This window comes from Heterodontus francisci, chromosome 7, assembly GCF_036365525.1.
Source record: "Heterodontus francisci isolate sHetFra1 chromosome 7, sHetFra1.hap1, whole genome shotgun sequence".
Lineage (NCBI taxonomy): Eukaryota > Metazoa > Chordata > Chondrichthyes > Heterodontiformes > Heterodontidae > Heterodontus > Heterodontus francisci.
The window spans coordinates 51932136-51954747 of record NC_090377.1 but is presented as its reverse complement, the minus strand read 5'-3'; the positions used below and the strand labels follow the sequence as shown (position 1 = coordinate 51954747).

General features: G+C 41.4%; 1 protein-coding gene across 1 annotated transcript in view; it reads right to left on the bottom strand.

The window, feature by feature from the left end:
- lrp2a (low density lipoprotein receptor-related protein 2a) overlaps positions 1-22612 on the bottom strand; it is a 418190-nt gene that overhangs the window by 191429 nt on the left and 204149 nt on the right. Inside the window, exons 34-35 of the mRNA XM_068035173.1 lie at positions 19369-19478; positions 10700-10877 (exon numbers count right to left, since the gene is read on the bottom strand). Of these exons, the coding sequence (XP_067891274.1) occupies positions 10700-10877; positions 19369-19478 (288 nt within the window). The remainder of the gene's footprint in view (positions 1-10699; positions 10878-19368; positions 19479-22612) is intronic.

The following is a 22612-nucleotide window of genomic DNA, read 5'->3' as shown; positions in this document are numbered from 1 at the left end:
ATATTTTTTTTTAGTAATTACTTGAATTTAAATTCCACCAACTGCCGTGGTGGGATTTGAACCTGTGTCCCCAGGGCATTAGACTGGATCTCTGGATTACTAGTTCAGCATCATTTCCATTATGCCACCTCCCCACAGCAGAGATAAGAGTAGCAGGAGAAGCAGTGGTAGGGAAAACTGTAGAAACCTGCATTATTTCAAATAAGTATTACATTTAAATAATAGATTTTCTCCAGCCACTGCTGGGAAAACTCTTAAGAAATCTCCACACAAATGCCCTGCATGGCCTCAAGCCTCAAGTCGCAGTACACTCAACCACAGTGTAAAAGCTACATTCCCAGCCAATGATGGACACCATCTTCAACTATTTCCATTTGATTCCAGCACCTTTAAAATCATATTAATTTTAAAAGCAGCAAAACCACTTCAAGAACTTTAAGTTAATTCCCAATACAGCTGGAAGTGTAGTTTATGTCACTTTATGCCACAACGGTGAGATTTCTCAGAGTTTGAATCAGTTGTGGGGTCAGGGCAAGTGATGCAGCACACTGGGGTTGTGATACAATCAGCAATAGGAAGAAGAAACAAACAGATGCCATGAAATGTAGCAACATATAAATGGCATGGAGCCCCAGGCCTGAGGCTCAATTTTAGGTTTTCCAAGAGGTGGGTGGGTGGCACTGTGGAGAATGGCATCATAATGCCACCGACGTTGGAGATGCAGCTGGAAGGTCTCAGAGGTATGCAAAAGTGACAAAATATGACAATAAAGTATGACACAAAGAAGCAATTGTTACTTAACAGGTAGTATGTGCCTAAATAATGATTTAATGTAGATAATCACCCCCTCCTTTGAACACAAGGTTTGAACCAAAAACTGAAAACATGAAGGGTTGACAGACATTTTTTTTGTTTTCATAAATTACTTATAGGCAGCAGACAAATAAAGATAAAACCCATTTCAATTGAAAAATAGTAGTAGCTTTGTTTTTCCTGTTTCACGGATGGCCTCATGTTTTCTTTACATGGCAAAAGAGATTCTGGAAATTACTACAGTATTATCAATATTCAAACGTGTCCCTGATACACACTGAGGGGAAAATCAAAGTAACCTCGAGGTCAACTGTAACTGAAAAGCAGCACAAAGATTTAATCTGAATAATTAACAACAAAAGTTTGCATTTATATAGCAACTTTCATAGAATGCCAAGCACAATAACAGGCCATTCAACGCAGTGTGCCTGTGCTGGCTCTTTGAAAGAGCTATTCAACTAACCCCATTCCCTGCTCTTTCCCCATAGCCCTGCAAATTCCATCTTCAAATACTTATCCAATTCCCTTGTGGAAGTTACTATTGAATCCGTTTCCCTTTCAGGCAGTGCATTCCAGATCATAAACAACTCACTACACAAAAACATTTCTCCTCCTCTCACCTTTGGTTCTTTTGCCAATTACTTTAAATCTGTGTCCTCTGGCTACTTTCCCTTCTGCAACTGGAAACACTTTCTTCTTTCACTAAAACGTCATGATTTGAACATATCCATTAATTCTCCCCTTACCTTCTCTGCTCTATGGAGAACAACACTGGCTTCTCTAGTCTCTCCACATAACTGAAATCTTCTTGGTAACATTCTAGTAAAGCTCCTCTGCACCCTTGCCAAAAGACTTGACATTCTTCCGAAAGTGCGGTGCCCAGAACTGACCACAATTGTCCAGATGAGGCCTAACCAGTGGTTTATAAATATTTGACACAACTTCTTTGTTTTTTTATTCCATATCTCTATTTATAAACCAAGAATCCCATATGCCTTTTCAACAGCCTTCTCAACTTGTCCTGTCACCTTCAAAAGTTTGTGTATGTACACTCCTAGATCTCTCTGTTCCTACACCCCCTTTAAAATTCTACTATTTATTTTAGTATATATTATCTTGCCTCATTCTTCCTACCAAAATGAATCACCACACTTCTCTGCATTAAATTTCATCTGCCATGTGTCCATCCATTTTACGTCCTCCTGAAGTCTGTTACGATCCTCCTCACTACATTTCCAAGTTTTGTGTCATCTGCAAGTTTTGAAATTATGTCCTGTATATCCAAGTCCAGGTCATTAATATATATCAAAACGAGCAATGGTCCTAATACTGATGCCTGGCAGACACCACTGTAAACTTCCCTCCAACCTGAAAAACAACCATTCACCACTGCTCTTTGCTTTCTGTCTCATAGCCACACAGCCACTTTCCTTTTCATCTCAAGGGCTTTAATTTTGTTATCAAGTCCAATATGTGATACTTTATCAAACACCTTTTAAAAGTCCATATACACAACATCAACTGTATTATCTTCATCAACTCTCTCCATTACTTCCTCAAAGAACTCAATGAAGTTAGTCAAACATGATTTTCTTTTAATAGGTTTGTACTGGTTGTCATTTATTAATGCACAAGCTTCCAAGTTACCCTTAACTTTAGCTTGCATTATTGTCTCTAAAAGTTTCCCCGCCACTGACATTAGGCTGACTAGTCTGTAGTTGCCAAGCCTAACCCTCTTCCCTTTTTTGAACAAGGGTGTAACATTTGCAATCCTCCAGTTCTCTGGCCCCACATCTATATCTAAGGAAGATTGGAATATTGCAGCTATAGCCTCCACTATCTCCACCTTTATTTTTCTAAGTAACCCAGGATGCATTCCAGGCTACAAAGGGAAAAAAGATAGGTTAAGTGAGTGGGCAAAGATCTGGCAAATGGAGTATAATATGGAAAAATGTGAAATTGTCTATTTTGGCAGGAAAAAAAGAAAAGCATATTATCTAAATGGTGAGAGATTGCAGAGCTCTGAAATGCAGAGGGATCTGGGTGTCCTAGTGCATGAATCCCATAAGGTTAGTATGCAGGTACAGCAAGCAATTAGGAAAGCTAATAGAATGTTATCATTTATTGTGAGGGGAACTGAAAACTAAAGTAGAGAGATTATGCTTCAGTTATACAGGGCATTGATGAGACCACATCTGGAATGTTGTGTACAGTATTGGTCTCCTTATTTAAGGTAAGATGTAAATGTGTTGGAAGCAATTCAGAGAAGGTTTACCAGACTAATATCTGGAATGGGCAGGTTGTCTTATGCGAAAAGGTTGGACAGGCTAGGCTTGTATCCGCTGAAGTTTAGACGAGTAAGAGGTGACTTGATTGAAACATATAAGATCCTGAGGGGTCTTGACAGGGTGGATGTGGAAAGGATGTTTCCTCTCGTGGGAGAATCTAGAACTAGGGGTCACTATTTAAAAATAAGGGGTTGCCCACTTAATACAGAAAAGAGGAGAATTTTTTTCTCTCAGAGGGTCGTGAGTCTTTGGAACTCTCTTCCTCAAAAGGCAGTGGAAGCAGAGTCTTTGAATATTTTAAGGCAGAGGTAGATAGATTCTTGATAAGTAAGGGGGTAAAAGGTTATCAAGGGTAGGTGGGAATGTGGAGTAATCAGTTCGTCCGTTAACTTATTGAATGGCGGAGCAGACCCGAGGGTCCAAGTGGCCTACTCCTGCTCCTAATTCGTATGCTCGTATGTATGTTTGTGTCATATCTTTACCTATTGTTATTCTATCCAACTTTACCCTCCTCCTTAATTGTGACAGCGGCAACATCCTCATCTATAGTGAAGAAACATGTAAAGTGCTTATTTTCTCAGAATTAGGGGTAGGCCATTTAAGAGTGAGATGAGGAGGAATTTCTTCTCTCAGAGGGTGGTGAACCTTTGGAATTCTCTACCCCATAGGGCTGTGGTAGCTCAATCATTGAGCACGTTCAAGACAGAAATTGATAGATATCTGGAAACTGATGACATCATAGCACGGGAAAGTGGCGTTGAGGTAGTTGATCAGCCATGATCTAATTGAACGGCGGGATAGGCTTGAATGGCGGGATAGGAACGACCGACTGAATGACCTACTCCTGTTCCTATGCCCCCAGTCTCCACAAGAAGTTCTCCTATTCAGTTCCGAATCAACCTCACGCTTCCTTCAGCTATTTATACGCTTGAAAAAACCTGTTGGGTTCCCTTTTATGTTACCCGCTAATCTCTTCTCATACATTCTCTTTGTCCCTCATATTCCCTTTTTCAATTTTTGTTTGTACTTTCTGTATTCTGCTTGGTTCTCTACTGTGGACGTGAAAGAGACTCCGGGATGGTATGTTGCCTCCCTGGTGCCAGGGTCAAGGATGTCTCTGAACGGACAGGAGGCATTCTGAAGGGGGAGGGTGAACAGCCAGAGGTTGTGGTACACATCGGTACCAATGACATAGGCAGGAAGAGTGATGAGGTCCTGTAGGGGGAGTTTAGGGAGTTAGGCAGTAAGTTAAAAAACAGGACCTCTAGGGTTGCAATCTCTGGATTACTCCCTGTGCCACGTGCCAGTGAGGCTAGAAATAGGAAGATAGTGCAGCTAAACACGTGGCTGAGCAGCTGGTGTAGTAGAATGGAGGGTTTCAGATATCTGGACCATTGGGCTCTCTTCAGGGACAGATGGGACCTGTACAAGAAGGACGGGTTGCATCTAAACTGGAGGGGCACTAATATCCTGGCTGCAAGGTTTGCTAGCGTCACTCGGGAGGGTTTAAACTAGTGTGGCAGGGGGGTGGGAACCAGAGCAGTAGAACACCAAGTGAAATAAATGAGGAGGACATAGTAAATAAGGCCAGTAGGACTAAGAGGAAGAGCAGGCAGGGAGATGTTGCTGAGCACAGTGGGACTGGTGGTCTGAAGTGCATTTGTTTCAATGTAAGAAGTATAACAGGTAAGGCAGATGAAATTAGAGCTTGGATTAGTACTTGGAAATATGATGTTGTTGCTATTACAGAGACTTGGTTGAGGGAAGGGCAGGATTGGCAGCTAAATGTTCCAGGCTTTAGAAGCTTCAGGCGGGACAGAGGGGGATGTAAAAGGGGTGGGGCAGTTGCATTACTGGTTAAGGAGAATATCACAGCTGTACTGCGGGAGGACACCTCAGAGGGGTCATGCAGCGAGGCAATATGGGTGGAGCTCAGGAATAGGAAGGGTGCAGTCACGATGTTGGGGGTTTACTACAGGCCTCCCAACAGCCAGCGGGAGGTAGAGGAGCAGATATGTAGACAGATTTTGGAAAGATGTAAAGGTAACAGGGTTGTAGTGGTGGGTGATTTTAACTTCCCCTGTATCGACTGGGACTCACTTAGTGCTAGGGGCTTGGATGGGGCAGAATTTGTGAGGAGCATCGAGGAGGGTTTCTTGAAACAGTATGTAGATAGTCCAACGAGGGATGGGGCCATTCTGGACCTGGTATTGGGGAATGAGCCCGGCCAGGTGGTCGAAGTTTCAGTGGGGGAGCATTTCGGGAGCAGTGACCATAATTCCATAAGTTTTAAGGTACTTGTGGATGAGGATAAGAGTAGTCCTCGGGTGAAGGTGCTAAATTGGGGGAAGGCTAATAATAACAATATTAGGCAGGAACTGAAGAATTTAGATTGGGAGCGGCTGTTTGAGGGTAAATCAACATCTGACATGTGGGAGTCTTTCAAACGTCAGCTGATTAGAATCCAGGACCAGCATGTTCCTGTGAGGAAGAAAGACAAGTTTGGCAAGTTTCGGGAAGCTTGGATAACGCGGGATATTGTGAGCCTAGTCAAAAAGAAAAAGGAAGCATTTGTAAGGGCTAGAAGACTAGGAACAGACAAAGCACTTGAGGAATATAAAGACAGTAGGAAGGTACTTAAGCAAGGAGTTAGGAGGGCTAAAAGGGGTCATGAAAAGTCATTGGCAAACAGGATTAAGGAAATCCCAAGGCTTTTTATACATATATAAAGAACAGGAGGGTAACCAGGGAAAGGGTTGGCCCACTCAAGGACAGAGATGGGAATCTATGTGTGGAGCCAGAGGAAATGGGCGAGGTGCTAAATGAGTACTTTGCATCAGTATTCACCAAAGAGAAGGACTTGGTGGATGATGAGCCTAGGGAAGGGAGTGCAGATAGTCTCAGTCATCTCATTATCAAAAAGGAGGAGTTGTTGGGTGTCTTGCAAAGCATTAAGGTAGATAAGTCCCCAGGGCCTGATGGGATCTACCCCAGAATACTGAGGGAGGCAAGGGAAGAAATTGCTGGGGCCTTGACAGAAATCTTTGCATCCTCATTGGCTACAGGTGAGGTCCCAGAGGACTGGAGAATAGCCAATGTTGTTCCTTTGTTTAAGAAGGGTAGCAAGGATAATCCAGGAAATTATAGGCCGGTGAGCCATACATCAGTGGTAGGGAAACTATTATAGAGAGGATTATTCGGGACATGATTTACTCCCATTTGGAAACAAACGAACTTATTAGCGAGAGACAGCATGGTTTTGTGAAGGGGAGGTCGTGTCTTACTAATTTGATTGAGTTTTTTGAGGAAGCGACGAAGATGATTGATGAAGGAAGGGCAGTGGATGTTATCTATATGGACTTTAGTAAAGCCTTTGACAAGGTCCCGCATGGCAGACTGGTACAAAAGGTGAAGTCACACGGGATCAGAGGTGTGCTAGCAAGACAGATACAGAACTGGCTCAGTCATAGAAGACAGAGGGTATCAGTGGATGGGTGTTTTTCTGAATGGAGGGATGTGACTAGTGGTGTTCCACAGGGATCAGTGCTGGGACCTTTGCTGTTTGTAGTATATATAAATGATTTGGAGGAAAATGTAGCTGGTCTGATTAGTAAGTTTGTAGATGACACAAAGGTTGGTGGAGTTGCGGATAATGATGAGGATTGTCAGAGGATGCATCAGGATATAGATCGGTTGGAGACTTGGGCGGAGAAATGGCAGATGGAGTTTAATCCGGACAAATGTGAGGTAATGCATTTTGGAAGGTCTAATGCAGGTGGGAGTTATACAGTAAATGGCAGAACCCTTAGGAGTATTGACAGGCAGAGAGATCTGGGCGTACAGGTCCACAGGTCACTGAAAGTGGCAACGCAGGTGGATAAGGTAGTCAAGAGGGCATACGGCATGCTTGCCTTCATCGTTCAGGGCATAGAGTATAAAAATTGGCAAGTCATGTTGCAGTTGTACAGAACCTTAGTTAGGCCACACTTAGAATATTGCGTGCAATTCTGGTCACCACACTACCAGAAGGATGTGGAGGCTTTGGAGAGGGTACAGAGGAGGTTTACCAGGATGTTGCCTGGTCTGGAGGGTATTAGCTATGAGGAGAGGTTGGAAAAACTCGAATTGTTTTCACTGGAACGATGGAGGTGGAGGGGCGACATGATAGAGGTTTACAAAGTTATGAGCGGCATGGACAGAGTGGATAGTCAGAAGCTTTTTCCCAGGGTGGAAGAGTCAGTTACTAGGGGACATAGGTTTAAGGTGCGAGGGGTAAAGTTTAGAGAGATGTGCGAGGCAAGGTTTTTTACACAGAGGGTGGTGAGTGCCTGGAACTTCCTGCCAGGGGAAGTGGTGGAAGCAGATACGATAGCGACATTTAAGAGACATCTTGACAAATACATGAATAGGAAGGGAATAGAGGGATATGGTCCCCGGAAGTGCAGAAGGTGTTAGTTTAGGCAGGCATCAAGATCGGCGCAGGCTTGGAGGACTGAATGGCCTGTTCCTGTGCTGTACTGTTCTTTGTTCTTTGTATTATGAGCCTGACATTCATTGTATGCCTCCTTCTTCTGTGTCATTTTACTTTCTATATGTGTAGTCATCCATGGAATTCTGGTTTTGGATGTCTTTCCTTTTGCCCTCAAGGGAATGTATCTAGTCTGTCATCACTCTATCTCCTTTTTTGAAGGCCTCCCATTGCTCATTTACTTTTTTATCTTCCAATCTTTGATTCCAATTGTGGCATGGATTTGTTAAGGGAAAGTCATGTCTAACTAACTTCATTGAATTTTCTGAGGCGGGAACAAGGAGGGTCGATGAGGGCAGCGTGTTTAACGTAGTCAACATGGATTTTAGCAGGGCTTTTGACAAGGTCTCTCATGGTAGACGGGCCATAAAAGTAAAAGCCCATAGGATCCAAGGGAAAGAGGCAAGTTGGATCTAAAATTGTCTCAGTGGCAGGAAGAAAAGTCTAATGATCAACAGGTGTTTTTGTAAATGGAAGGGATTCAACAGGGCTCAGGTTCCTTGCTTTCCATGGTATATATCAATGATTTAGACTGAAATGTAGGGGATACAGTTAAGAAGTTTGCAAATGGTACAGAAATTGGCCGTGTGGTTGATCAGATTGGTTAAATGGACAGTAAAGTGGCAAATGGTATTTAATCTGGAGAAGCTTGAAGTAATGCATTTGGGGAGGACAAACAAGGACCCAATAAATGGTGAGACACTAATAAATGCAAAAAAACAGAAGGACCTTGAAATGCATATCCACAGATCCCTAAAGGTAGCAGGAGAGGTAGATAAGATAGTTAAGTATTCATAGAGGATACTTTCCTTTATTAGCTGAGGAATATAAGAGCAGGGAGGTTATGCTAGAACTGTATAAAGCACTAGTTAGGCCACAGCTAGAGTACTGTGTACAGTTCTGGCCACTGAATTACAGGAAGGAGGTGATCTCACTAGAGAGGGTATACAGATACAGAGGAGATTTATGAGGATGTGTCAGGACTGGAGAATTTTAGCTCTGAGGAAAGATTGGATAGGCTGGAATTGCTTTCTTTGGCTGAGGGGAGATTTAGTCGAGGTGTATAAAATGATAAATGGCCTAGACAGAGTGAATAAGAAGGACCTATTTCACTTAACAGAGAGGTCAATAACCAGGGGGCATAGATTTAAAGTAACTGGCAGAAGGATTAGAGGGGAATTGAGAAGAAATTCTTTCACCCACAAGATGGTGGGTGTTCTGGAGCATACTGCCTGAAAGGGTGTTAGAGGCAGAAACTCTCATTGTATTTAAAAAAATTAGTGGATACGCACTTGCAGTACTGTACTGTACAAGGCTATGAATCAAGAGCTAGAAAGTGGGGTTAGGTGGGCCAGCTCTTTTAAAGCTGGCACAGACACAATGGGCTGAATGGCCTACTTCTGCTTTAAATTTTCTGTGTTTTTACATTTCAGTTCACCTGGGCCAGATCCCCTATCAACTCACTGAAACTAGCTCTGCTCCAGTAGAATATTTTCACATTTTATTGTTCCTTGTCCTCTTCTATAGTTATTCTAAATCTAATGATATTCTGATCTCAGGTTCCTAAATTCTCTCCCCACCAAAACATGCTCTACTTACCCCACTTCATTCCCCAGAATCAGATGCAGCACTGCTTCCTTCTTCATTGGGCTGGTAACATACTGATCCCTCCATTCTCCATTTCCCAAATCCCTCATTGCCTCTTACCTCACTATCTTTGTAAACTTCTCCAGCCTTACAACCCTCTGAGATCTCTGTACTCATGCAATTATGGCCTCTTTTAATCACTCCACCATTGGTGGCCATGCCTTCAGCTGCTTAGGCCCTTAGCTCTGGAATTCCCTCGCTAAATCTCTCTGTCTCTTTACCTTTCCCTCTTTCTTTAAGACACTCCTCAAAACTTTAGTTCATCTGTCTTAATATCTCCTTATGTGGCTCAGTGTCAAATTTAGTTTGATAATGTTCCTGTGAAGTATCTTGGAATGTTTGACTATGCTAAAGGTGCTATATAAATCAAAGTCATAGCTGGTCAAGAAAGTTCTCTTGTACACATTTCATAAATTCCTCCTCCTCTTTGCCCTCAACACTGTCATCTTCCTAGTCTATATTAGAATTATTGAAGTACCCCATTATCACTACTCTATAGTTCTTGCATCCTTTCTCAAATTTGCTCTTTCATCTCCTTCCCATTATTTGGTGACCTACAGTATACACCCATTAATGTAACAGCTCCTCTAATATTCCTTAATTTTAATCTAACAGATTCTGGCTTTGAACCAGCAAGTACATCATCCCTTTCCAGTGCTGTAATAATACTGCCACAACCCTATCTTTTTTCTTCCCTATCTTTTCTGAATACAATGTAGCCAGCAATATTAAGTTCTCATTTCTTTCCTTGTTTGCGTCAGATCTAAGTTATCACTACTATATCATAATCTCATATGGCAAATTGTGCCTGCAGCTCATCAATCTTAATTTCCATGCTCCATCCATTTACTCACGTGCACAACAACCCATCCTAGTCTGCCTCGCATTTGCCTTCTGTCTGATCCCTCCTATTTCTGAACCAATCTTTATTATAATTTTTTAGTATAGTAACACGTCCCAAGGCAGTTCACAAGAACATCATCAAACAAAATTTGACACTAAACCACATGAGGAGGTATTATCACAGGTGCCTGATTAAGTCATCCATTAATAAGTGATAATGCACATCTTCTAATCACTACAGAGTGTGAGCAGAAATTAAATTAAATCTTTGATGAGTCTTCGCATATATTGGACTAAAATGTACACATTCCCTCTACATGCATTGTTAAATTCCTTCATCTCCTTAAACCTCCTAAATATGTCCCCCTGCCCCCCCACAAACATTAAGATTAATGTTCGAAATACAGTGGGTGTTCTCTGGTGGAACCAACAGAGAAACTGAATAAAGAGCTAACAATGGTTGTATACGTCATTTTGCTTGGTTTCCATTGATCTCCTATTGAAGGTGTGGTGGGAGACTGGGAGATGCCAAAACGTTAATTGTTTTGAATATGTGCCTCTTGTAACAAAAAATACATACCACACCAGTACCAGACACAGCCCAGTACAACCTGCGTGCCTTGATGTCAATAGTAATAAACTCAACATGATCCAGGTCGTTTGTGAAGAGAACTCGAGCATTAGAGCCATCCATATGAGCACTAGCAATCTTTGCTGGGATCCCACTGTCTGTACCTTGGTCAGTCCAGTACAACTTCCTGAAACAAATTTAGATATAGTTCTCAGATAGTCTAAAAGCATGCAGTGATCAGCATAAGACAACATAAATATAGCAATGGAACATGTTCAATGTGTCAACCCATCAGTGCCACAGATGTGAGTGGAGGGTTTTTTTCATGAGGGAGGTAAACCTGGCAATATTTTGTTAATGGTGCTATAATGTAGCTGCTGCTATAAATGTCTTACTTTTGGTTGGAGATAATTCAATATAAATATATATACATAGTTAATATGTGTGTGTGTGCTCATGCATGCCATGCACTACTAGCATATTAAAAGTTGAGGATTTGTTCTGCTATTGATATTCCTTTGTTCTAGCAATCAAAAGTATATTTCAGGATTGTAAAGGTCACATGGAATTGAATGTCTTAACACTATATCGCAATCTGCATACCATCTGTGGTCAATAGGCCAAGCAACCCATGGTGACTCTCTCTCTCGCGTAGTATAAAGGTTTGAAAGGATTAATGTTTGAGACAGTGTGAAGAAAGCCTCCCACCATGATGTAAGAGATCACATGTGATAGAGAAACTCAAGGGAGAAGCAGCATACCTTCAGAGGAGTCACACAGACTTATGTAAAGCTGTATGTAGTTAAAATATACTAAATCAGTTAATGTTAAAATCACTGAAGACTCAGTAATCTTTCCTAGCTAGACTAGCCAAATATACAAACAGTGGCAGAGTAACCAAACATACAACATGGTGAAAAGTGGTGGTTCTTACTGTACAGAAGAATTTGAAAAGTACTCTAAAGAAAGCGGAACTGGAAAAAAGGCACCAGAACTGCAGAATTTGAGAAGAGGCTGTGAAAAAGCTCCAGAGCTATTGCATGGATGAAGGAGGCACAGAGAGTCGGGGAATTGGCTTGCAGAAGCATTCAGGCTGGACCACAAAGGTGGGTAGTCTGTGAAAAAAATACCAGTCCAGCAATTGCAGGCTTTAAGTCGGAGAACCAAGCAACCCATAGAGAGAGTAAAAAATGTTGTTCCTAACAGCACAAGACAGGCAGCACTGGGAAAACCAAAGGTCCTTAGAGAAAGGGCTGATCCAGGGTTCGCACCATTACACATGGCAACCGTGAGCAAAAATAAAACAGAGACTGCAAAATACTTAAAACACTAAGTGAAGGGAGTAAAAAGAGTACACAAAAAATTATGCAAAACTGTGTTTAAAGAAAGAAATACAGAGTCTAGCGGTGAGATTTCACAGGGAGAAATGGGGACCATAGCGGGAGTCAGTGCGAGGCTGTAAAGCACAGGAAACTTCTGATACTGGAGGGAAAATTTAAAAAAAAGTAAACCAACATGAAAGCCGTGGATCTTAAATTCACAGTACCAGAGGAGTTTGGACACATGGAAGGACCAAATCTAACTCAAGATTTGTCATACCGGTAGAAAAGATTTTTGAGATACAAAATGACTTTCAAATGAGACAATCAGTCTGAAGTAGAGCAAGTTAACACATTGCTGTATTCCATCGGAGCAATAGTATACGTTGTTATTGCAAGACAAGGCATTAATTAGACATCAGAGAAATTTGATGAAGTTTTAAAAGTCTTGACAGCTATTTTAACCAGAGGAGTAATAAGCTTCTGAAAAGAACAAAATTTAACAGAAGGGTCCAGAAACCAGGTGAAACAGTTGGCGCTTTTATTAATGACCTTTACAGACTAGCTGAAGGATGCGACTATGGAGACCTAAAAGCAGAATTAATAAGAGACTGCACTGTAGTAGGTATTACTGATGAATCCCTATCAGATTTATTGCTATCCAAGGAAGACCTCACCCTAGACAAGGCAATGCAGCAGGTGAGACAAGCAGATGTCCGGGAGAAGAATAGAGCAATCCTAAAAGGTGAAGAAAGTCCTTGGTTCACAGCTCCAGCGACCCAGGCTCGGTTCTGGGTACTGCCTGTGCGGAGTTTGCAAGTTCTCCCTGTGACTGCGTGGGTTTCGGCCGGGTGCTCCGGTTTCCTCCCACAGCCAAAGACTTGCAGGTTGATAGGTAAATTGGCCATTGTAAATTGCCCCTAGTGTAGGTAGATGGTAGGAGAATTGAGGGAAGGTGGGGATGTGGTAGGGAATATGGGATTAATGTAGGATTAGTATAAATGGGTGGTTGATGGTCGGCACAGACTCGGTGGGCCGAAGGGCCTGTTTCAGTGCTGTATCACTCTATGACTCTATGAAATCTCTAGTGACCGTACTGTTCCTTAATCACAGGTCTGTAAAAGAAGCACCAGAAAAGAAGGTACACTGCAGTGGGGGGGGGGGGGGGGTGGGAGGAGGTGCGAAAGTGCAAGACGCCATGAAACCCTGCCAGCGCTGTGGTGCCTAACAGACCCATAGGTGCAAACAGTGTCCTGCAAACAAAGCAGAATGCTTTCACTGCAAGAAAGTTGGCCATTTTGGGAAAATGTGCCGAAGCAAAACCCCTACTCTAAAAAGTTCCAAAGAAAAAGTCTTTGCTCATAGAACCATTAATGAAATAGAACAATCTCCTTTGGAAGAGAAATCAGAAGACTTCTTTGGTGAGATCAATGACCCTAATCATGCATTCTGGACTGCAGACATATATGTCAATGAACATATTACCAATTTTAAACTAGACACTGGAGCAAGTGTAACAGTTTTATCAGACAATGAACCATGGTTATTAACACATCACCTGCAACCAACAGAAACTCAGCTACATGGTCCAGGAGGGATTAAACTGAAAGTAAAGGGAACGCTACAAGCAACACTTCAATACGAGGGAAAGCAGATATTGGAAACACTGTATGTTCTATGGAATCAAGAATTCTCTCTCTTAAGTAGAAGAACTTGTATTGATCTTGATCTTACAAGAAAAGTGGAAGAAGAACAAAGAACAAAGAACCAAGAACAGGGCGGCACAGTGGCGCAGTGGTTAGCACCGCAGCCTCACAGCTCCAGCGACCCGGGTTCAATTCTGGGTACTGTCTGTTTGCAAGTTTTCCCTGTGACCGCGTGGGTTTTCACCGGGTGCTCCGGTTTCCTCCCACAGCCAAAGACTTGCAGGTTGATAGGTAAATTGGCCATTATAAATTGCCCCTAGTATAGGTAGGTGGTAGGGGGATATAGGGAAGGTGGGGATGTGGTAGGGATATAGGATTGGTATAAATAGGTGGTTGATGGTCAGCACAGACTCGGTGGGCTGAAGGGCCTGTTTCAGTGCTGTATCTCTAAATAAATAAATAAAAATAAATAATGAAGCAAGTCCAACATCAGCTAGAAGAGATGACCAAGTTGGAAGTCATTTCTCCTGTCACTGAACATACAGAGTGGTGTTCAGGAATGGTTCCAGTTCCTAAACCTGAGGTACTCTTCGCATTTGTGTAGCCGTAACTCAACTTAATAAGGCTGTGGCAAGAGAAGTTCATCCAATGTCCTCAGTAGCTTGGCAAAGTTACCCAAAAGTACCATGTTAACAAAGCTTGATGCGAATAGTGGCTTTTGGCAAGTTCTGTTAGCTAAGAAGTCAAGGTTGTTGACAACCTTCATTACTCCATTTGGAAAATTTTGTTTTAATCGTTTACCATTCAGCATAACATCAGCACCTAAAATGTTCCAAAGAACTGTGTTGAACATTCTATAGGACCTTAAGGGAGTAATATGCCATATGGAAGACATCTTAGTCCATCGTGAATCCATTGAAGAACTTGACTTGATGGTTAGAGCGGTTTTGAATCGTCTACAAGAAGAAGGCCTGACACTTAATGTTAATTGTAAATTCTCGAAAACATCTATTTGCTTCTTAGAACACATTGTTAGTAGAAACGGCATAATGGTAGACCTACAAAAGACGACAGCCATTACTGAATTCCCACTAGCTACTTCTGTCCAAGATCTTCAATGATTCCTTGGAGTGGTTAATCAGTTAGCAAAATTTTTACCCAATCTAGTGTAAGTTACTGAACCCTTACAACAACTATTAAGGAAAGCTCAAGCATGGTGTTGGGATGCACATCAGGAGCAAACATTTCAAAGGATCAAAGAGATGCTGATTTCACCAAATATCTTAGCACATTATAACCCCTCACTGCCACCCACAATTGCAGCAGACGCTTCATCTACAGTGTTAGAAGCAGTCCTTTTTCAGGAACAGCCAGATGGATGTTAAAGTCCAGTTTATTATGTGACTAGAGCATTGTATGAGACTGAGACGATGTACACTGTCATAGAGAATGAAGTTCTCGCAATCAGGTGGGCATGCGGAAAGTTCCAAGATTATATCATCGGCTTAAAGGTTGTCATAGAAACGGACCACAAACCACTAGTTTCCTTACTTGATAAAAAGAAACTCATTGGGATGCCTCTAAGAATCCAGAGATTCCAGTTGAGACTAATGAGATACACATATGAAATGGTATATGTACAGGGCAAGCTGCAAATGTCTGCAGATGCATTATCCTGAGCTACTGTTGACCATCCTATACAACAGGGTGTTAATTTTATTAAGGAAATTGAGTCATATTCTCAGTTCACTGCATCACAATGGCCGGCAAGTTCAAAAAAGCTCCAACAGATTCGTCATGCTCAGATGCAAGTGAAGAATATATCAGAATATGCCAATATTGCAAGCAAGGTTGGCCACAGCAGCATCCCAGTGGTAAGAGGTTGAAAATCTTCTTCACACACTGAAGGTGCTTTACTATTGTGGATGATTTGCCAGTATATAATGAGAGGCTGGTGATTCCGGTCTCACTCAGGACTGATTTATTTGAGAAAAAACATCAGGGCCACATGGGATCACAAAATGCAAAGCACGAGCTTAGTTGTCCGTCTGGTGGCCCAGAATATCGAAAGATATAGAAGAAATTATTTCAAATTGCCAGGTATGCGCAGTGCACAGACCAGACCAGAGGGTGCCTCTTATATTGACCTAATTTCCAACCTGACTGTGGCAACATCTGGAGATGTGTCTATTTACGTTTAATGGAAAATCTTACCTGATTGTCATCGACTATTTTTCAAGGTGGATTGAGGTCAAATGTATGACAACTGAAACTGTCAATCAAGTGTTACATGACATCCTTGCAACCTGTGTGTTACAACCAGATGAGGCAGGGGTCTAGGGCTCCCCTTTGCCTAGTTTGGCCGTAACAGGGTTTAATTTTTAAAACACCGTGTTTTTAGCTTCCCCTCAGTGAATCCTTGTTCACTGCTCTCTAATTGTGATGGCAAAGAAATCAACCAGACAGGTTTTCTTAAATTTAAACAAGAAAGGTGCAAGTTTATTAACCTTGTTTAAAACTCTAATTCGGTTAAAATTACTAGAAATATGCGTCACGACCATGCTAGCATACATACGTGATAAACACACATGCAAATAGAGACAGAGGAGGAGAAAGAAGGGGAAAGGTTTAAAGTAATAGCTGGAGTTCAGTTACTGGCTTTTGGGTTTGATGTAAAGTCTTTGATTGCAGTTGCCTTGCAGTTCTTGTTGGTGCCCAGTGCACACTATCAAACTTATTTAGCTGCAGCAGTCTTCTCTTTTGAGGTTCGAATGGCTTCCGTGGATCCCTGGAACTTCATGAGAGAGAGCGAGAGAGAGACAGGGAGAGACCTTCCTTCCCTGTTGTCTTCAAGTTGCAGTCTCTTCTCCAACTGTTCTATGAGCACAATTCAATTAACTCCATGTTGGCCAGCAGGTTAGTCATGGGACTAACTCTTTATCTGGAACAACCTCTCCTGCGGTGTGTTGATTTCAAAGCTTACTAGACGCACTCGGTGGGGGGAGGCAGGGTGGCGGTGGAGTGCTGTCTCTTACACAGATAAGATGGGGATCAGCACTGTTGCCCAGACCAATCTTTGTTAATTGAATCAGTGAGCAGTTCCATTGTCTCTCTTATTCAACTTTAAGAATGCAAAGTGTGCAGTCATGTTTCAGTGGTCTTTTAAACTAAGTTATTTTTTCAGTCCAGTAACAGTTTAAAATTAATTTTCTATATGACGAAATTAATATGTCTCATTTTGGCAGCTGTGGTTTTCATGACACATGGTATACCTGACCAGATAGTTTGCCATAATTGACCACAATTTTCAAATGACTACTTCATGCACTTGGCGGAAAACTGTGGATTTGTACATCTTACAAGTTCCCCTAGATATCCTCAATCTAATGGTGATGCTGAGAGAGGAGTCAGAACTATCAAAGCACTGTGAAGGGAAAATGAAAATTTTCAAACAGCACTCCTAAACAACAGATCTACTCCATTGTTATGTGGACTAGCACCATCTGAGCTGTTGATGGGGAGAAAATTGAAAACACAACTTCCTATCCTATATGAAAAGTTACTTGCAGGGCTAGAAGTCCAGAATTATGAGAGTTCAAGAAAGAGAAAAGTCTTACCGAAAGCAACAAGCTTATAATTATAATAGGAAATATCATACCAGGAACCTACCCAAGTTGATGGAAGGAGAAAAGGTATGGGTATGGGACCAAGGCAGAGATGGAGTAATTGTCCAGAGAGATGAGAATCAACAAAAATCTTATTTGGTACATATGGCAGAAGGTACTATAAGGAGAAATTTTATTTCTATTCATCAGAGATGTCAATCAGTCATACATTTGGACGAACCAGTTGTTGAACCTGAAATTCAGAAAGCACCAGATACAACAAACCTCAATGAAGGCCATCCAAGTTAAGAAACAAGAGTTCAGAGAAAAACTAATCTTCTGCATCTAACAACAACACGATTAGGGAGAGTTGTGAAGCCTCCTGACAGATTGAATCAGTGATGTCAGAGACTTGGGGGGAGATGAGGTACTATGTAAAAATAAAAAAAAGAATGTATAAATATATATATGGATAAAGACTTGGGGGAGATGTAGTATAAAGGTTTGAAAGGGTTAATGTTTGAGACAGTGTGAGGAAAGCCTCCCACCATGATAATGTAAGAGATCACATGAGAGAGAGAGATTCGAGGGAGAAGCAGCATGCCTTCAGAGGAGTCACACAGACTTATGTAAAGCTGTATATAGTTAAAATATAATAAATGAGTTAATGTTAAAATCACTGAAGACTCAATAATCTCTCCTAGCTAGACTAGCCAAATATACAAATGGTGGCAGACTAATAAAACATACAACATCTCTCTCTCCCCCCAGCCCCCACCACCACCCCTTATCCCAGCAATGGGCAACTGGCCCCTATTTAGCACCTGCAATCAGATCGCACAGAGTGAGAGAACAAAACACTAAGTGGGGATGAGCACGAGTGCTTCAAAGTATTTTACTTACTTGCAGACATGTGTATTTATATATTAATTTTGCAGTGATTGTGAAAATCTTAACACATTAGGCTCGTAATTACTTTCTAAATTTGGTTTAGAACCATAAGATAATTGCAATATTTCACATTCTTGTGAATCATGTGACAATCTTTCAGTGGTGACAGCAGTACCATCCAAATTTCAATCAATTTAACTTCAGCTCTACTTTACTCAGGTTATCATTGTTTAAATGGCACTGCAGACTCGATCCAGAAGTTGGACCTTAAAAGCGGTGGTGGGCTGGTGGATGGATTTAGGTAATCTAAAGGTGGGGTTTAAAAGGATCAGCAGCACTTGGGAAGATTATTGTAGTCCCAGGAAGGACATACAGCATAGGACTCTAATGTACATATTTAAGTAGACTTTTGCCTGTTTCCCAACCCACTCCAGAATCACGGCAGTATGGGTTTCAGTGAGAAAGGGGTGGCAAGTCCTGTGCCATGACTTTAAGTCTGCTACCACCCTGTTCTTGCCTGAAACTGAGACTAAACTCGTCCTTGTCTTGTTTGGTTCAAGATCTATATTGATTGCTTTTAACATAGAAGATCGGTATGTTTTAACAGAACCCATTTAATCACTTACCTTGTAACCAAATCCAAATGAAAGCTACTGATTGTATAAAGTATGATTTCTAGGTTATTAATATATAAAGATGGGTGCCAAACTGAGAATATTGTGTGCTGAGAAATGAAAAGGTGAATAATCAGGGACATCTTAAGAGATAAAAAGTGTGAATGTTATTGTTCTCTTTGCATCAGGAGTTTTACTAAGAGATCTACTAGGTAAGTGATTGGTAAATGCTTTGACACATGGAATTTCATATCTGGAACAGGGACATATATAATAAGAGTCAAGTATATTAATATGATGTGAGAGAAGTGACCATATCAAGTTATCAGTACACTATTACACATAGTAGACTTGGTTTTATGCTGTAATGGGAGAGGTAGGCCACTATATGGATGCTCATGAACAGGATAGCTGGTCTTTTCCCATTTCAGACTTTGAAATTCTTATTTTTTTTAAACCAAGTAGGAGGAAATCACATTTTAAATGTGCAAAATATTTAACACCACACAAATGAGAAACCATTATTCTTTTTTGTTTCTTCAATTTTACAATGGGCATATTTAATTTATAAAATGAATAAATCTACTTTAATGCTCCACTCACCCTCTTGCTGGATCTACCACAATGCCTATGGGTGCCCCAACACCAGTCCTTTGTCCATTGTTTGTTAGTATTGTTTTTCTATATTTGACATCACCATGCACTTTTACTACCTGAAACAACGCAAATATATACAAGAAATCGACAGCGGAAGCAGCTTTTGTGTCAAGGCTAATGAGTGAAAAATATTGAAACAAATTATCCCATGACAATTCAAAAACAACGAATAAAATTATTAAACAACACTGTGTTCATATTCTAAAAACTCATCATAAAATGTAAGAAATCTTGCAAGAACACTGACAATTATCTTACTGTACATTTTTAATTTAACATTGACCACACTTCAATACCACATATGAATATCAATATGTGGGTTCCAAAACGTAGGATATTTGAACAAAATAAAATTTAAATCAATGTAAGGTTAGATTTTGCAAAAATACTTATTCTAGATTCTATAGAGCTAATGCTATTTCGTGCAGTAATTGCATATGCATTCCCTTTAGTAGCATCACTTGAGTTTTAGTGCCTTGAAGCAATATTAACACTGCAACATTGAAACGGGAGGAAGGAGTGAATATATTTGTCTCAATAATAAAATAGCATACTGTCAACTTGGAGTTTGTAATACCAATATTTGTTAAAGTATGTTAAATGTTTTTCTTTAATCTTGTTGCTCTTGGACAGAAATATTTAGGATAAGCACTTATTTGTGAGTGTGTGCTGATGGCTCAGAGCCTTGATGATATTTTCTACAAAAAAGATAAGGTTGAGGGGCGATCTGATAGAAGTCTTTAAGATTATGAAAGGGTGTGATAGGGTAGATGTAAAGAAGATGTTTCTACTTGCAGGGGAAACCCAAAACTAGGGACTATAAATAAATAAATAAATAAAAACCAATCAGGAATTCAGGAGAAACCTCTTTATCCAAAATGTGGTTAGAATGTGAAACTCACTACCACGAGAAGTATTTGAGAAGTAAAGTATAGATGCATCTAAGGGGAAGCTGGATAAATGCATGTGGGAGAAAGGAAAAGAAGGTAATGTTCATGGGGTTAGATGAAAATGTTTGGGAGACAGCTCATGTGGAGCATAAACATCAACGTGAATCTCATGGCCCCAATGGCCTGTTTGTTCTGTACATTCTATATAATATTTGATAATACACCTGTAGACAGCCAACTGACTGAATTTGCAAGTTGATGGTTTGGAAGGATCTGCTTTTGCAGCAAAAAAAGCAGCCAGTGCAAGTTGCATCAAATATTCAAAAGTTATTTAAATAGATGGTCTTGATCTTTCAGCTTTGCACATGTGAAATACACACAACAGTGTGTGGATTGCCTAGTCTGTAAGAGTTGGCTTCTTCAAAGTATCATTTTTAAATGGTTGATGAAAATATTAGTTTATTTAAAAGATATTTTCTTGTTTCATCTGTAATATTTGATGTGCCTACATTTTTGTTGATGTTCAGGACTGAATCTTTTGCAATTTTTAATTCATTAATTGGATGTGAGAGTCACTGGCAAGGCTAACATTTACTGCCCATCCCAAAATGCCCTTGAGTGGCAGTGAGCCACCTTCTTGCTTAAAACTAAGTGGCTTGTTAAGTCATTTCAGAGAGTCAAGCACATTGCTATGAGTCTGGAGTCACATATAGGCCAGACCAGACAAGATAAGGATAGCAGATTTCATTCACTAAAGGATAATAGTGAACTAGATGCATTTTTGTAACAACTGATAGTTTCATGGTATCAATACTAATACTGGCTTTTTATTCCAGTTTCATTTAATTAATTGAATTTAAATTCCCCAGCTGGTAGGATTTAAACTCATGTCTCCAGGTCATTGGTCTAGACCTCTGGATTACTAATCCAGTAACATAACCACTACGCTACCATACCATATTATGAGACACCTAGTTTAACTTATGCTTCTTATAACCAGCCGCTATTTCCCTTCCAGCTACCAAAGTGAACAAGATGAGAATTCATTTGATGTTTCAAATGGGGTTCCTAGATTGTTTGTCACAGGCAATATATTCCTCCCTTTCCCTGTGGCAAGAAAGATTAATAGGGCCCAGAACCTTTCCCAAGGTGGCAGGGTTATGAACAGTGCAGAACTTTCAGGATGGAGTAATACTATGGCACAGTAGAGTGTACAGCTTGACGCCACCTCTTCACTGTTCTCCTACAGGAAGGTACCTTGGAATGCCAAACAGGGCAACTCTCTTCACTTCCATCACATGCAGCAGTGTCTTTACCTTGTCAGCCTTCAAACTGGGGATTAACTGTTATGCTACTTGATCACTTGCTTGAAGACTCAGCTTCTTGACTCCATGGGGGGGATTTTATGCTCTCCCCCACAGCGAGTTTGGAGTCAAGGAGAGCATTGAATCAGGCAGGATGGTGGGAGATTCAATACTTCAATTTAGTATCTTAAAATTACTGTCCTAATTTTGTGTTCTCAACATGTGAAAGATGGCTAGCTGCCAGGACAAATCTAGCAGCATACTAAGCTGACAGCAAACAATCGGCCTTCCTGCCCCACCACCAATTGAGGTCCTTAAGTGGGCAATTAAGGCCCAATTAAGGGCCTCATCATGTCACCACCAGTATTAGTCCAGCGGGCAGTCCTGTCGCCAGGCAGGGAGTACGGCAAGCAAACTTGTGCGGGTTGCTTGCTGACTCGGGGTGGGTGGGGAAGGGCAGGGTGGGTGCCCCTCGTTAAAAGGCTCTTTGTTCCTGATCGAGGGACCCGCCGAGAGCCACATCCCTGCCCTTGCTGCTGACCCCCTACAATCCCCTCCCCGCAAGCCCCACCCCAAAAAAACCTTCCTAGCATAACTCACCTGGCCCTCAATGATCCTAGGCCTCCAGTGGGTGCATTACCATCATCAGCCACCTCCTCTAGGGTGGCACTGCTCAGTAAAATAGCTGCCGACCTCCGATTGGCCAGCAGCTCTCAGCAGGCAGGATTTCCGTTGTCGGGGTCCATAATCCTGGGAAAGTCCTCCGCTGTACACTTAAGTGCCTAATTTACACATAATGCAGCGAGCCTTCCCCAGAGGAGGTAACGCGGGGCTCTCGCTGCCTCTTCAGCCAGTGGCCAAAGCCCCCGTCGCCTACATAACCCACCCCCCCCCCCCCCACTTCCCTGCCCCCCCATATTCATTTCATTTTTGCCTGGTACATCTTTCTGTTCCATCCCTTCACCCCCCACCCCCCGCAACCACGGAAAGACTGAC